The 17,034-nt window shown below is 46.8% G+C and overlaps 1 protein-coding gene across 2 annotated transcripts in view; it reads right to left on the minus strand.

Annotated features, from left to right (window-relative positions):
- The window catches only part of CREB3L2 (cAMP responsive element binding protein 3 like 2), a 63,841-nt gene extending 51,742 nt beyond the window's left edge, over positions 1-12,099 (minus strand). The window contains exon 1 of one of the 2 annotated variants that reach the window (XM_085049514.1): positions 11,861-12,099. In XM_085049514.1, the coding sequence (XP_084905640.1) occupies positions 11,861-11,968 (108 nt within the window). In that variant the 5' untranslated portion in view covers positions 11,969-12,099. The remainder of the gene's footprint in view (positions 1-11,860) is intronic. The other variant, XM_085049515.1, reaches the window with a different exon arrangement.
- Between the last annotated feature and the right edge of the window lie 4,935 nt (positions 12,100-17,034).

A 17,034-nucleotide genomic window follows, 5' to 3' on the forward strand; every position in this document is an offset into this window, starting at 1 on the left:
CCAAAAGCATTTTTTTTGTTATGCTTTCCAAGTCCTCATTTCCAATATGTATTCACCTGTCCCATACGTAGACACAGTTTTTTGTTCCTAATCACATAATTTTGCTTCCAGATCATGGATGAAAACCTTGAGAAGCCTCCTGTCTGGTACCTTTTTGCAGAACCCAATAAATCTATCCTCTGACACCAGTTCTCCATTAACAACTACTTTGAGGCAACCCTCTAATTTCATACACTTTGTGGTACAATCTTTTAATCAATACAATGAAATAAATAGCCAATTGCTTGCAAAATATCTCCATTTACTATCAATTCTTTCTTCATCTCCAAGAATGAAACCAGGTTTGTCTGACTCTATCTGCTTTCCATTAAATTGTACCTACCAGGGTTAAATCATATCTGTATTATTGCACTCTGCAACTGTGGAATCCTAAAAGAATCCAAGTATTTTTATGTTTGGTACCAGGATCTCCAGTGCATAGTTTCAATTCCCTCCCCTTTACTCCATTAATTGAATATTTTCAGATATTTCCTCATGATGTCATGACCCAACAAAAATCAGTGTCAACAAGCCAAAATTTCCTCTGGGACCTTCCAACCTCTCTGGATTTCCAGTTATCTACATTTATTGGTTCCAAGAAGTTTTGCAACCTGATTACTGACAGTGGCTGATTTTCATATGACACCATTTAGAGAAGTCCCCTTTCCACCCTTACAGGTGCCAACATCATGTTTTCCCCTAGGATATTTGCTGATCTTCATCACCTTCTCTTTACTTCACACTGATTCTTTTTCACCCTTCTCTGACCTCTAAGCATTGGATCAGGCAAAAAGAGAAAAGGCACTTCCAAAGGACATTAGCTGTTTAAAAAAGGCACAGCATAATGATAGTTTAAGATTCATAATCCCCTTTAGGATAATTTTAATCTAAGCACAAAGCTTGAAGGGATCTTGCTGTGAGTAGAGTAATATTCATTATCTGTGTGTTATGAGAACCACAGCTGAAATTAGAGTTTTCACAGACACTCTATTCTGGTACTCTTACTGAAAATGACATTACATAGATCCCATGAAACTGAGAAAGACACCTCAAGAATAGTGGTGTGAGCTTATCATAAGCTGTTATGATCATACCACTTCCTCAAACTCCTCCAAACACCTGTCCACCTTCAAAGAAACGTGAATTTAATGTTTGTAAGCATTTCTCACAAACATGCTACTTCAACCACTTACTTTGCTGGTCTTGGAATTCTCCCAAATTAGCCTCTCTTTCACATATCCAGGTGTCAAGAACTGAAAAGTCCTCAGCCAAACCATGACATATTGACACCTGGAAGATCCAGGTTTTTAAGAATGTGCCCAAACCATGCTTTCCAATACCTTAATCACTGCTGCACAGTTAATTGGCCATCCCTTGGCTCCTTTGACACCCAAACTTTACAGCTTTCTGCACTCAATAACTGCTTCAAAAGCCTCTTCAGCAGTGCAAGTTTCTGCAGACTCTCATTTCTTGCTTATAACCCCAAGCTCCCTTTTCCCCCTCAAATGCCTGTGAATTTGAAACGAAATCAAATGAGATCAGAAGCTCCTTGTAGCTCCAGTGGTTCCATCCCAGCTACCACACTATGTAATGTCCCTCTTGAGCACTGAAGCCACATCTTAAAACCAAAAAGGTTTTTTGGAGAAAAAAACAAAAAAAAAAGAAGAAGAAAAATGTTTTTTCCATCCCCAGGTAATCTTGCCAGCAAGCTGTCCCAAGCAAGGTTCTTCTTCATTAAAGCTAAAACAGATGTTCTGGACATGAAATGCCTTTAAAATTTTTAGGAAAGTAATCAAGACTTTAACTGCACAATTTTGAAAGTCAGTGACACGTTTTGTATTAATTTTGATCTTGAAGAGGTGTTTGTAGTTGAGAAAAAAAACAGCAACATAAATTAACTTCATCTTTTCCCTGTGGTTTTTCTAACATTTCTAACAACTCAACAAACAAGCAATGGCAATAGGGACACATTCTCAAGTCACACAGCAGACTCCCTGAAGCACTTTTCTGATTGAAATTTAGCTGAAATTTCACTCTGAATTAGTATAGCCAAGTGAGAAGTCACAAGTCACCCTGGGCAAGCACAAAATAATCCTTTTTCCTCTTTTAGTCCTTCTGGCAAGCAACAGCATCCACTGAAAGCACGAGGAGCAAACGAGCTGAATTGATAATAACTGCAAAAGCACTAAGGCTTGAGGAGGAGACAAATTTTGCATCCAGAAAGCTCATGCCTTAAAAATAGTGCCAATGCCTGTTTCTGCAGGGAGTCCTGCCTGAGCAGTGCCATCCAGGAGGAGCCAGCTGGGAATCCCAAGGGAGCAGCACCCACGCACATCTGGAGCCCTCCTGCAGCTGCCAGCTCTTGCCCTCTCCCAGTGAACCTCAAATTTGGCTCCTTCAGGAGTGCTGGGAGGGAAGGGGTCAGCCAGACATGCAGGCATGTATCTGGAGAGGCAAGGGGGAATTGCTTCCCAGCGAGAGGAAGGGCAGATGGCTCACAGCTAACCATAATGGACATCCCTAGAGAGCCCTCAGACCCTGGAGCACTTCACTGGGGAGCACATAAGGCATTAGAGCTGGATGTAGGCAGTGTCAGTTCGCTTTGCTTTTCTTTTGCTAAAAAAAAAAAAAAAACAAACCCTACTGTTTTATGCCCATTTTCTAAAAAATACATCTCACCAGCCTGCCTGAAACCCCAGGCCTGAGTCACACAGCCAGCTGTGCAGGGGGGAGGCAGAGAGGGAGGGAAGGGAGCTGCAGCACCACAGAGCTCAAACAAGACATACCATCAGCGCTGATGACGAGGCCAGTTACACCCATGATGAGCAAGACAGATGTTTTGCAGAAAGCCAGCCGCTGCCTCATATTAGGAGTTATGAAAGTGGAGAGGTTAGACATCATATTTTCCCTTCAGTCTTCATCCTTTGCTAGCCAGGACGGATTCCAGAAAGCCAGGTGTCTGGCTGCAAAAAATACTGCAGGCTTAGTTCTAAGTTCTTAGTCTTGGCTCCTCCTGAAGGCATCACTGTGTCCATAAATCACAAGCTTTCTAAGACAACTGTGCCATCACTGCTTTGGCTGGGAGAAAATCCAAGGGAGATCAGTTTTTTGCTGCTCCTGAATTTTGGTTTTACACGTACACAAATCTCTCTTGTGGGTTCCAGAGGCTCCATAAATGAGAAAACACGTGTCTTCAGCTAACCCCCACAAAATCAAAGCTGCTGAAGCCAACAAAAGAACCTACAGAAGGCTGGGGGAGAAAAGCAGCCTTGGGATAAGCATCCTCTTGTGCACAAAATTTGCTGCAGGGGTGAAGGAACTGAGATCTGCTTGGTACTCAAGGATTGGAGTTTGGGGGTTTTTATTGGATGTTTTTCAGGTTTTAGGTCTACAAAACCTCCTCCATGCTACTCACATGAGCTACTCCACGAGCCTGGCTCTTCTCACACCTACAATTTCAAGGTTATCCACAGAAAGGAAATAACCCAGGGGTGAGGTAGCATAGACAAACAGCCTTGAAACAAACCAGTCTGCAGGTCAGTGCCTTGAGTCCAGACTGCTGTGAAAGCAAACACAGCACAGCTCCAGCTGGAAGGGGGCTCAGGCTGTCTCTAGCCCAGCCTTCTGCCCAAACAGGACCAGCACTAAGCTAAGAGCAGCTTGATCAGGGCTACTCCAAAATCCAGTCAGGTCTTAAAAACTTCCAAGGAAGAAGGTGGTGCAGTGTCTCTTGGCAGCTCTCTCTCCAGTGCTCAGTTATCCTCAACACGAAGCCCTTTTTCCTTACCAGTCTGAATATCTCTCACCACTCTGATGTCCATTTCCTCTCACCCTCTTGTCATGCTGTGGTGTAAAGAGCCTGACTCTTTTTCCACTCTTTTTTACAGATCTTCACATCACAGCATCCAAACTTTGGAGAAGGAAAATTAATCCAGGTACTCCAAATGTCAGCAGTTGAAAGATACTTTTCCTGCTTCAGAAGCAACCACATGCTTCAAAGAATTTTGCACAGCTGAAGACTCTGCTTGCATCCAAAATCAGGGGCATCACTCAACATCTTTGGTGCAGGACAAGAGCAAATGACTTTCCTTCTGTCTCTGGAGATCAGCCCATCTCATCTAACAAAGCACACTCCTTACCTGTGCAGGCAACTCCAGCTGCAGCCAGAGCTTGGAGATGAGCCCTGCAGGGTGTCACCAAACAGCAGGGCTTGTCCTGGCAGAGCTGCAGGACAGCAGCAAGCCCAGCTCCAGGTGAGCCACTAAAACCCATCAGGAATATTGCTTTTTGCTTCTACACTACAGGAGAGCAGCCTCCACCAACACCCACTCACTTCTGTCCTGCATCACTGCTCAGGACACATCCAATCTGGCAAGGAAGGATTGAAGCTCCCTTAGAGGTTATCAGAGCAGCCTGGTCTCTATTTCTCACCCCATATGACTGACAGACTGCATGAAAGGACAAAGCCAGCCCCAGCACAGCTGCAGAGGAATGTTTTTCTTTGGCAGAGAGGGGAGAGATGAAGTGGGTGCCACGTTTTTCCATTAAATTTTTGCCTGTCACCACAGTGGAGCCAGATCACATACAGAAGATTGAAAGCCAGTTAGCAGCAGATGGCAAAAAAAAAAAAAAAGGTAGTAGTTTCCAAGACACAGAGAGGTCACTGGCAGTATTCAGCTGTACACTTGGATGGATGGCAGCTATGGGGACAGCTCTGGCAATTCAGGTCTATCCCATTTAACCAGATTTTATTTTCTCACACTGCCTTCTCTGCTTCCCTGCTCACCCTCAGGAGAGGGAATGCCCATTATTTGGTAGAGTATTTGCATCCTACCTGCACACATTTATCCCTGATACAGCTCAATCCAGTGACCTCCTTTTCTGCAGTTGTGCTCTGTGTCTGACAGCTCACAGACAGAAAGAATAAGGAAAAAATCCCTGCAACTCAGCATCTCAGACTGAATGTCCACCTCAGCTATGCTTTGGTAAATCCCACCATTTTTCACCCGTCTTCTTTACTGCCTATTAGTCATTTCAGTGAGGTGAAAGGATAACATATCTACCAGCAAAATTGTGGCCCTAAGCCAGGCTTAGTCTTTGCATGCCATTCCTTTCACTTCTATGCAAGAAAAACAATTTAGGATCCAAGGCAGCCTCCACTTTTCACCAGCACTTGACAGCATGGAGGGGTGGTGGGACCACAGACCAATCCAACATCAGCTCTTCTTAGAACATCACATCTATCTATTTTTCTGCTACATATCCTCATCCTTCTCAAGCCACCCTTTTTCCTATTGATCCTTGAACAAATACCTCTTCCAGGCAAGCCTCTTTCTTTCCAGTGACATCCAAATAATAGTCTACTGACATCAAACAAATACACACATGAACACTTCATGCTTACATCTAAGCACAACTCATAAACCTACTCTGACTGTTCCCACTGCACATTCCTTTAGCTCAAAATACAGTTCCACTACCCCTTCCCCAGCCAAATATTCCTACCTGCCCTTTCATGTCAGCATCAGTACCTGGGCTGCTACAAGGCAAGCTGCATCAGGGGACTGATCCCCCTGAAAGCTAATTTCTGGCAAAAAAAATCATTTTAAAACTGGATGAGCTCCCAGCCAGCTGCAACAACAGCCTGTGGTTACATCCAGGTGCAGAATTACACTGTCAGGTCTTGTCACCCACAAGAAAAAAACACAGCCAAAAGGCATGTCTGTGATTCAGAGGGAGATGAATAGGGAGCAACAGCACAGGATAATGTACCCTCCTGAAAACACAGATGAACAGCTCTACTGTGAGAGCAGCCCTCAGGGACACACCAGGAACCTGTTTCTCTTGGAAAAAGGCAAGCTGCTCTAGGGAATCAGAGTTAAAGGGGGGACCTTGTCTGCTCAGGGTCAGCAGCCAACACAGCCTGTGACAAATGCCACCAGGCCAGGTCAGACATTCTGTGTCTGACAGCAATGTCACCTATTGATAATTGCTAACATCTCACCCACAAAATTATCTTTCTCCAAAAGTGAGAGAAGCAGCCCAAGACAGAGGATACAGATAATGGGTGCTTAAGCCAAGTACTACAAAGTGATAGGAAAACAGCTTTTGGGAGTGCAGGGAGGAAGGTGTACAGACAGCAGTAAGGACAGCAAACCTGATAACCAACATTTGGATACAGCACAAAAATGCAGCACCTCTCTGCAAGTGCAAAGGCAGCAAGAAAACTTGCCCCATCACTGACAGGAGGCCACTTTCAAAGGATCACATCTTCAAAGCAACAACCAAGTATCTCAGAGGGACCTTGTTAGCTGAGGGACCAAGAGAAAATGAGCCCATGGTGACACAGAGCTCCCAGCTCTTTGGAGGGAGCAGCACAGCACAGAGAGAGACTGCTTCAATAAAAACTGGTCCCCATCCCAAGACAGGGGAAACTCACTTATCCCCAGCGATGAAAGACCACTAGAAATGACTCCTCACATTACAAACAAAGACCTGCAAAGAGCACAAGTTCCCACCAGCCCTGTAGATAAGCTGAACAACTCCAGACACAGGAAAGCCCTGTCTGGTAACACCATAAGTGAAATTCCTTTACCCTGCTATCGTGCACAACCTGCTCCACGCATAAGGACTGGCTTTCCAAAGGAAACATTTACAGGGGACACTGCACATCAGTCACGTCCATTAGGAAAAGGAATAAATAGGGGGTTTCTACATTAAATGCTGGCTCATTCTTATCTACCGTGGTTCAAAGTCAGTCCCAGGACAGACTAACATTTTTTCCAGCTCCTGTCTTCACTGCTGATCAAGCACTTCACTATACAGTTACAGCCAGTCCAAATGAAACCGGACAGCAACTCAATACCCTCATTTTTCTAATTTTAACTGTCAGAAAACAGCAGGGTAAAGTTTCAAAGTCTCCTGCTTGTGTTTATCTCAGCCTTTAGAGGAACTGTAGATCAGTTAGACCAATTACAAGTACGTGACATGTCCCTTGGCAAACTGGAATACTTTTCTTATTTAAATTTGGGAAGAAAACAAGGAGAAATGGTTTTCAGTGCAAGGCACTGTATGTAACTAATTCTGCTGTTCAGCAGTTTTCATGTTGACTTTATTAATATGGAAAGTCACTCTCACAACTTAACACTACTGCTTTGTATGAGATCTGTATACAACTTTTTTAAAATCTCACATTCTCATTTCCCCTCTTTACTGAAATTTTGGAGAAATCTTTGCAACTACTGCCTGTACAAATATTTTACATGAAGTCAGCTGCAGGTGTATAGGGAAGAAAGAATGAGAAATTTCAGCTTGAGGCTTTGTGGGCAACAGACCAAACCCCAGGTGCAAATAAATGAAGTAGCTCTCCCCCTACCAAAATGAAACAAAAATTGGATCCAACTCTATTGACACCAGAGAGCTACATGCAGCCACCACACAATATGATCCAGCCAGCTCCACATCCATGAACACTGCAGTAACCAAAACTTTCAATTAAATACACACAGACTGTAAAAATAAAGCACTGTTGTCCATTTCAAGTAACGACTGCCGTGCTCCAAAAACTCGAGGCACTCACTGGCAGCTCATCCAGAGGCAGCTTTCCTGCAGAAGTCATTAGAAACACAAAATAACAGCAGCCTTGGTTCTTGTGGCAGAGGAAATGAGTCACCAGGGAAGTGCTGCGAGGTTCAGAGGTTTGTCATGGGCAGGAAAGAAGGCCAGCTCAGAGTTTCCCAGCTCATCTTAGATGACAATCTCAACCCTGAGCATTAACCTTCACCTTTGGTTTTGCTTTCACAGGGAGACAGAAGCTTGGTAGATGGAGCCTGGGAAGCCTCATCCTCTCATGCCAACCTACATTACACTCCTATCCCAGGGCTGAGCTGCCCACAGCATCACCAGCAACATGGAAACAGGATCATAGAGCTCAGACTACAGCAGCAGCAATGTGACATTTCAGTAATTCCAATTTTTTCATGAGTTCCAAGTCCAACAAACAGGCTCTTTAAAGAATAAACAATTTGGGCTACTTAGCATCTGAAACTACCATCCAGTGAACCACTCATCCAGACACCCAGGACACGACATCTAGGAATTTAGTCCTGAATATCTAAGCCAGCTGCTGTCCCCACACACCTGCAGGGCAGCTGCAGATCCACATCTGCCATGCCAAGATCACATCCATGCTTACATTCTGCTGCATTTTGCTACCATCTGGAAGCAGCAGCCAATGTGTTCAAATAACCATGAAAATGGGGGGGGAAAATGAAACTGCCTCCTCAGTATTACATAAGGAGGTTTTAAATGTCAAAGGCTCCTAAGAACCATCTGCCTTTCAGCCCCCATCCAGCAATGGGACAGGTAGTTGGCATCTCACAGCGTGTTTGTCACACTCATCCATCTGCATCAGATCTGGCACTTGTCACAGAAGACACGGTCCCAGCTGGGCCACGTCCAACCACAGATCAATTCCAGCAGAGCTCTCCTACTTCAAGCCCACCTGTGTGTTGTGGAAAGAATCAGCAGCAGCAAGAAGCTGGAGGTTTTGCCAGCTGGGCATGCTCCTGTTCCCCTCAGGCAGTGGCAGGTGCTGTGCATCCCCTCTGTGCAACCACCAGGAAAAAGAAAAGGCACAGAATAACAATAATAACACTGCTAATAACAGTGCCAGCGCTCCCAACACAGTCACAACAAGCTGCAGCACATATGAAGATTATATAATGCAGACACGTGACACACATCATGAACATGCCTCTGGCAAACCTTTCAGCCTTTTTTTCCTTGGGAAACTAAACCACTCTGGAAAAATAACTGCTATAAAGCTATCAGGCATCCAGGTGAGCACTGTGAGGACTTTAACGAGCCACCTCGAGGATTGCTGCCTGCCAATAGCAGAGCTGAGCTCCTCCAGGCCCAACTTTCTCCAGGTACATTTGATTATATCACTGACAGCACCAGTGGAGGGAGGGAATGGCTCCTCACACAGCTCCAGGCACTGGTGAAATCATCAGCTGTTAAAGAGAAATGTAAATCCCCAGGAGGTTGGATTTCAGCCCTGGTAATTAAGGCAGGCTGGAGCAGTTTAAAATAGAGGTCAAGTTTTTAAGTGTATGCATACTTTCACACTTGTCTGCTAGCGTCAAATCAACCAGAGCCAGGAAAACCTTCATGGCCGTAAAAAGGTTAAATTTTAACTTAAAATACACAAAAGGCAGTTGGCACAGAATTCTCACCCTCCCCAGTCTGTACACACAGACCTGACTGTGGAATGACACTGATCCTTCTTCCTGCCTTGTGAGCTCTCCTCTCACTCAGCATCATCATCATCATCATCATCTCCCTCCTGCCAGTCCAGCTCACACTCCTAGGGCTGCCTGACTGTCCCAGAAACCTTCCCTAAGCCCAGGTTTCCCTGGATGCAGACCTGCACACCCAGCTAAGGGACACCTCAGGAGGGTGTGAACACCAGAAGATGCTGTAGGACGTGTTCCTCAGCTGTGAGGGTGACAGAGAGCACAGAGGGAGCACAGGAGGGTCTGCTCACCACCCCAGTCTTTCCAGAAAGACCCTGCAGTAAGTTTGCAAACACAGCAGAGTAACTGGGTCAAACCAGTCCTCCCAGATGGAAAGCATAACCCAGGAGAAGAACAGATGTTCCATCCAGAGTGCTTGCTTGTTTGTTTTGGGTTTTTCAAATGATTCTATGAAGTTTTGGCCAGAGGTAAATAGAGACCTTGTGTTCCACGGTATTAAGCACAGTATTTTCCTCCACATGGCAGGGCACGTTTGCAAAAGAAAAAGTTCCACAGGCAGAAGTGTGGGGCTTTTTTCACTCTAAATAATGTTAATTTCACAAACCTTTTCTTCTCTAAAGATTGCAATACCTCACTGCACCTACTTTATAGCATTTAGTTGGGTTTTATTTTCCTGAAACTTCTTCCAGAAGAATTCCAAGTACAACCAAAAAGAGAAATTGATTTCACACTTTTTACGTGGCTTCAAGAGGGTCTCCAAAGAAGTCTTAAACTCCTAAAAAGACCTAATCAAACAAGACAGCAACACAAATCAATGTCAGGGTTACTCCCAACAAAGGTCATCACAACCCAAGATTTTGCAGATCCAGCTATGCACTGCCCCTTGCAAAATGCTCATGATCATAGCATTTGAAGCTGAAAATCCCCAATAAAACTTGAAAATAGCAAAGGGAAAAGCATCCCATTTCCATCCGCCAGACAAACAGGATGTTTTCTCTATCAAGACACATTTAAAGTCGAGTGTCAGCCTTCTTGAAATAGGGCAGAAAAGACACATATCCACTGCAGCCACAGGTTCTAGCCCAAGTGTAAGATCTCCTTCAGGACACTAACTAAAGAAGATATGAGAACACTAAATACAAAAACCAAAGTTAAGAGTGGCAACTCCACTCTCATCACAAAGATCCAAACAAAGCAAGAAGAACTAGGATGGCACAACTGTAAAATCTGCAGGGGAACACTCTCCAAAGAGCCTCTCATTTAATTCACAACATTCCTGTTGATAAAGGAAAAAAAAAAGGAAAACAGCTGTTTGAAGGAAGAGCTTTCCACTGTTAAGTGCTCCTGCTGGCTCTTTAAAAAACCCAAGCCACCATAACACGATTGCTTTTTCCCGGATCTACCAGAAGATACACATTGCCCAAGATTTTCAGAGACAAAGAAGCCAAACAATATTTAAAGCCCATCACGTGTGCAGCAGGCTTGCTTCCTGCTGGAACGAGCCTTGGAGCTTGTGACGGACACGATCCCGGATCAGCGAGGCTGATACACACATACCACACACACCAAATAAGATTTTCCTTGTTTGCCTTGCAAGACTAACGCCAAGACCTGCACAGAGAGCCAGCACACTGCTGCCATCACACCTACTCCCATGAAGAGGTGGGTATTTGCTCATCACCCTGTATTTGCTCATCACCCTCTTTGGTGAAAGGAAGAAGCGCAGAGCACATGGCAGCCCTGCCAGCCGCTGTCCCTGGGCACTGCCACATCCCAGCTACCACCACAGTGTCCCTCTTGGCTCTCCATCCAAGCATGTGCTCGAAAACCACACCAGGCGTGGCTGCCCTGAGCCTCGCACCACCAGCAGGCTGGAGGAGTTTCCCTGCTGCTGTCCCAAGGTGCTCCGGCACACTTCCAAACGGGATTTGCACCTATGTGGATTAAGCAAGGTGCATCGCTCTGCTTGCGAGAAACCTCCAGAGTAACAGCGAAACAACAGAGCAGGGATAACGAGACACATTTCCTCGGGGCCGTCCTAACTATGCCTTTTTTGTGCAAGCCAAAATACGGGGATTCCAGCCAAAGAATAAACAGAAAAACCATCAAAACTTGTGTCACTTCCTTCCTGCGCTGGGGCAGCGGGACGGTGCCGGGACAGTCTGGTCTCGCAGAAGAAGCAGTGGCTGGGGACTGCTCAGGATCTCGGGAGAAGCGGCAGCGCAGAGGGCACAGAGAGCCCGGCCGGGCGGGGAAGCGGCGACAGACAGAGCGGGGACAGCGGGACACTGTTAGCGGGAGCTGCCGCCAGGCCCGGAGGGGAGGGAGCAGACACCCGCCGGCACAGAGGAACCCCGAGGCCTGCCCGAGGACACCCCGGCCCTGGGGACACCAGCCCCGGAGGGGAGCACCTGCTGGCCACAGCCCGCCGCTGGCCCGCTGGGACACCCCGGCCCGCAGGGAGCCCGAGGGGCACCGGCAGGGTCCCCAGCTGAGGCTGAGCCATCCCACCCCCGGCCTCCCGGCGCCGCCAGCAGCCGCCGCCCGCCCCCGCCGCTCCTCACCGTGCGGCTCAGCAGCGTGTCGGGGTCTGCGGGCTCGCACAGCTCGCTCAGCTTGCGGTCCCAGTGCAGCAGCGGCGGCTGCTCCCCGCCGCTCTCGCACACCTCCATGGCGGCCGCAGGCACCCCCGCCAGCCGGCCGGTGCGTGTGTCCGTCGGTCCGTCCGTCGGTCCGTCCGCCGCCCCGCTGCCGGACCTGCCCCCGCCGCTCGCCCCCGCCCCGGCGCGTCCCCTCGGCCGGCGGCAGCGCGCGGGCGTCGGGCGGGCGGGTCACCCCCGCCAGCTGCGCGCCGCGCCCCCGCCCGGCCCCGCCCCCGCCGCGCCGCCCGCCAATCGGGGCCGAGCATTGCGGGCGGCCGCCCGGCGCGGGCCAATGGGCGCGCGGACCCCGAGCGGCCCCGGCGGAGGAATGCGGGCGTGGCGCGCGCGGCCAATAGCGCGGCGGAGCGTCGGGCGCGCCAGCCAATGGGACAGCGACAAGACTGCGGCCGGCGCGCGGCGCCCCGCCCCGGGCCGCCCTGAGGGAGGGAGGGAGGGAGAGCGGGGCTGCTGCCCGGGCCGAGCCCGGCGGGACCCGCGGCGATCCTGCACCGGAGCCCTGCCATTCCCGGCGGGCCCCGTGGGGAGCAGGCACGGACAGCACGGCCGGGCTTACCTGCTTAGTGCCTGTCAGAACATACCTTGTGAAAAGCAGCGGTTCACAGCTCTCTGCGGCCGCCCCGAGAGCGCTGGTGCGTGCCTCAGATCGGTCCCAGAGCGCTCATCAAACAGCAGTAAAAATAATCCCAGGCACCGGGAAATTCTGGTATTTTAAGACTTGTGTTCCTGCCAAGCCGGGGCAACACTGATATTCCATTGTTCTTTGAACATGAAAAGCTGCCATAGACTTAGGATTCAAAAAGCTGGGCACTCCTCAGTGTTTCTGTGCAATTCCCGGAGCTCAGGCAGGGCCGGGCGCTGTGGGGTCAGCTCGACACTCATTGACATTTCCAGGCTGCTTCGGGCAGGAATCACAGCAGGATTTCCTGGTGTGTTCTCTCCTCAGGCTTCACCTCACTGCCATCCACTCACCGAGGCAGAGTGACCCAGGAGAGCCCAGAGCAGCCCGCTGAGGAAAACAAAGCCAGGAGGATTGCCCAGCACTCAACAGGCACAACAGTAACAAAAGTAAGAGAAATAACGGTGATTGCATCAGGATGTTCTTTAGAGTTTATTAAACTGTTGGCGGTTGATTCGGAAAAAAAAGCCAAACCTAAAGCAAAATTTACCAGTGTTTCAATTGCTGCCTTTCACTTTGGCAAGCCCAAGCAGAGGTTCAGACTTCTTGTGTCTTGGCACTGCCAGGCACTGTTATCAAAGCAATTCCATTGTGCCAGCCAGAGATGCAGATTGTGAAACTTGGAAAGGTCAGTTCCTTATCCAGGAGCCTCCGTGTTTTCATTGGATGTGTTCTTCCTTCCAAAGCTTGTGTGGCCTTGTGATAATCCCTTTAACAAAAGGTTTTCCATCAGCCTGCTGGCTTAGAGTCTTCTAAAATCACTGCCGTGACTAGATAAATTCTTGGGGCTGGGGCACTAAATTGATGTTTTGCCGATATGAGAAGTCTAAAGGGAGACCCATGTTTGCTTTGTAAACCAACAAAACAAAAGCCACCTTAGGAGAAGGTAGTGCTGACTGGGTGACTGCAGCTTCCTTTGCTGAACACAGTGAGAAGGGCCTCACAAGGACTGGTATTTGACCAAGAGCACTGGGCTGAACTTTCTCACCCTAACACATTTCTCAAGCAGAAATATTTATTTAAGGAAGAAATTGCACAGCTCATACTTCTGGCATTCCCCCTTGGGCAAAGCAGTCATACAAAATTAGGCGCCCTGGGTAAGCAGTACACTGCTTTTCCCAGTGGTTTCCACTCTTCCTGCACCATGCAAAGTTGTCTTCCTCTCCTCTCTGCACTTCCCCAGGAGCTCTCTCTATCACTGGTACTGGGTACTGAGGCACAGCTACTGCTGTGGGAATTCATAAGCATCCTGGAAGACTTCTTTGGCCACTGAAATACTTTTATACACAAAGACTATCCATTTCAGGGGCTATAATATAAATGTAAAACACAATATTGGTAACAGGCAACTACACATTGGTAACTGGACATCCTGCCCAGTTCCTGACAGATTATTAAAATTAGCATTCAAGGCTACATGTCATTGTTTTAGAAATGTTAAAGCTCAAAAATTACCCAAGACTTCGTAAGGAAATGTCACCAGTTTGGTTTGCATGGTGGCAACCAACAGCATACAGACCACACTGATGTCTTTGTGCTGCAGCACCAGTTCTTCTTGGGAAAGAAAATCTGCAATAGCAAGTTTCTGCAAGAAACTGGCAGCACATACAGGGCACCAAGAGTGAAGAGACAAAAGTGAAGGAAATGAAACCTTTCCAGATAATATTAATTATTCAGTGTGCTGAGACAATGCATGGGACAGCAGTCTAATGTGTCACATGTTGCTGCACACAGACTGACAACACAGCAGAAATCAGGGACTGGGGAAAGCCCCACAAAACCAGCAAGAACAAGACACAGACACAGCTCTCCTAAGTTTTTCCCACACTGCTCGGAGGATTTAAATTGTGGATTTCAATAGTCACCACCTTGCTGAAAATCAAGGCTGTTTCTCCATGCTTCATTACTTTCCTCTTAGAGCAGCTTTAATAATATTTTTAAGTTCCAAGTCATCTGAGAGCATTTCTGATTTCTTTTGAGTAAGACCCTTTCCTCACCACACTCTCCTGAACCAGGTTTGAACTCACTCTTCAGCACAGGGAGACAATGCAAAAATTGACCAAAAATCTACAAGCAGATAAAAGGGTGGGGAGTTATTGTCTGCATAGACAGAGGAGCTCAGCTTTTGTTTACCGAGAATTCTGTCCCCTTTCTGCAAGGAGCAGAAAGCCCATGCAGAAAACACATAGAAAACCTACAGAGAAAACCAAATTAGATAAGAATGAGGAGGCTGCTAAGGCAGAGCCCCAAACAAACACCACTTACTTAAAATATCAAAGAAAACAATATCAAAACAACAATACAAAGGCTGGCAAAGGAAAGTGCTCTCTCCCTCCTTGAAGATCCGGGTTACAGAAGCCACAACTTCTAAAACCACATTGTTACTCAGTTCTCGATCAGGTCAGTTGCACAAAGGTTCATTAAATATTTACAGGTGACATTTTTCTGACTTGTGACAACCAGGCTCAAGATAACCATCCATTTTCTACAGCCGCTCTGTTCAAAGCAAGAAAAGAACAAATAGCAACAGAGCCAGGAGGCAACATCACAGGAGGATGATTGTCAGGTTTCTGAGCAGCTACCAATAAACATCTTACCCCTTGAAAGCAATAGAAAACAGCCACAGTTAAGAGAAGGTTTCTTCAACAAACTCAGCACCTCTTAAAGAGTGCAGGACACAAACTTCAGGTCTAAGAAGATACAGAATAAACCAGCAATCTATTTCTAATCACAGTAGCTCCTGGAGATTTTTGTGAAATGGCCAGGTATGGTAATGGTAATTTTTTACGGGGGACTAAGCAACAAGCAGAAGAAAAATCTCACACACACTGACACACATTTCCCACAAGAGGATGTCTCAGGAGAAGCCTAGTGAAAGTTCTTTCTTTGTGTGTCGTGCAAAGACTTTACTTACACTACCCAGTATCTGGCAATGAACTAACAAAGCAAATTTCTTGTGTAAATGAGATTTAAATCACACTGCTGTGCTGAGAAGCTCACCCCTGCCAAGATAAACAGACACCAAGTCTTAGTTTGTACATTCAGACACACTCAACTACTAGGCAAAAAGGTTTTCACCACAGAAATTTCAGAGTTAAAAATAGGAGGTGAGCTTGAGAATCGTAGTTTTCTTCCCACAATCCTGGCATTTTACTCCTGACACATGAAAAAGTGGGATATAGCTAGTCCTGAAGACAGCCTGCTACTAAACCCACATAATTGGTACACTGACAGAAATACAGGCCCCCTTTACCAGAACATTCTTTGCTCTTGTACCCAGGGGCTTCTCTAAGCACCAATTCAGCTTTCCTGCACTTCCAAGGGCTTTCACCAGGCCCCCACAGGCACTGCTGGTCTTGAACTGAAGTGTGACCTGTATTTGGGAACACAGACACAGTGCCCCCAACCCCACTAAATGCTGAGGATAACAAGAGGGCTACTTCAGTGAAATGGGACTTGATTTCTTTGGCTGAAGCATTTCATCTTACTTCTATTTCACAGCTCATCATTTCTGTGGGCAGAGGAATTTCTGTAGATTAATGAGAATTAAAATTGAAAGTGCTCTTTGCTGTGTGACAGAGGCACAATGCCACAGTGCCTTTCTCAAACCAGCCCCAGAAACAAGCAGAGAAGACTGTTTCCTGCACCTTACACCAGGCTGACAGAAATAACAGTGCCATGAAGCTGCCTTGCAGACCAGAATAGTTCTGCCTCAGAGCTGTTCAGAAATGCTATGAATACTTTGTGAACATGCTGACATTTTAAGAAGAAGCCACCCGTATTTATCTTTTCCAGTTATCTCCATAAATACATAAAATAAATTCCTGGTTAAGGTCAAACGCTTCTAAATATCCTGGTTGATTCAAGCAACCAGGGTTTGCCTCATCAGGTTTACACAAGATGCTAACACAGACAAGGAAAAGCAGAATGTCACTTTCCAGGGGACAGTGTGGGAAAACACTTGTTGCCATGTTATAAACAAGGAATCACTGTATTTCACTCAGGTGATACCACTTCCATTCCATCTCCTCACAGAACAAGTACCTATCCTTTAAAAAAACCCAAAACCAAGCAGCTGCCATAGGAATGCTGATTTCACACAGAATTTTCTCATAACTGAAACTACTTAGTTACAGATTAACTTTGCCCTAGAGCAGCAGAGCAGACATAAGAGATGATCACACAACAAACCTTTGCCACTGGTGGTTTTTGCTGAAGCTAAGGTAATGCAGAACCATTTGGGAAAACCTACCCAACTGCCAAGTTGTGATCAACATTCAGCACACTGCTTCCAGTGTGTGCTCAAAGTCAGTGTGTGTGTTGTCTTTTTAACAGGTCAATCTTTAAAAGCATACTAGCTACTTTAAATAGAACTGGAAGGGCAAGAAAACTCAAAGTT

Source organism: Lichenostomus cassidix, chromosome 1Ab (genome assembly GCF_008360975.1).
Source record: "Lichenostomus cassidix isolate B80296 chromosome 1Ab, HeHo_3.0, whole genome shotgun sequence".
Classification (NCBI taxonomy): Eukaryota; Metazoa; Chordata; class Aves; order Passeriformes; family Meliphagidae; genus Lichenostomus; species Lichenostomus cassidix.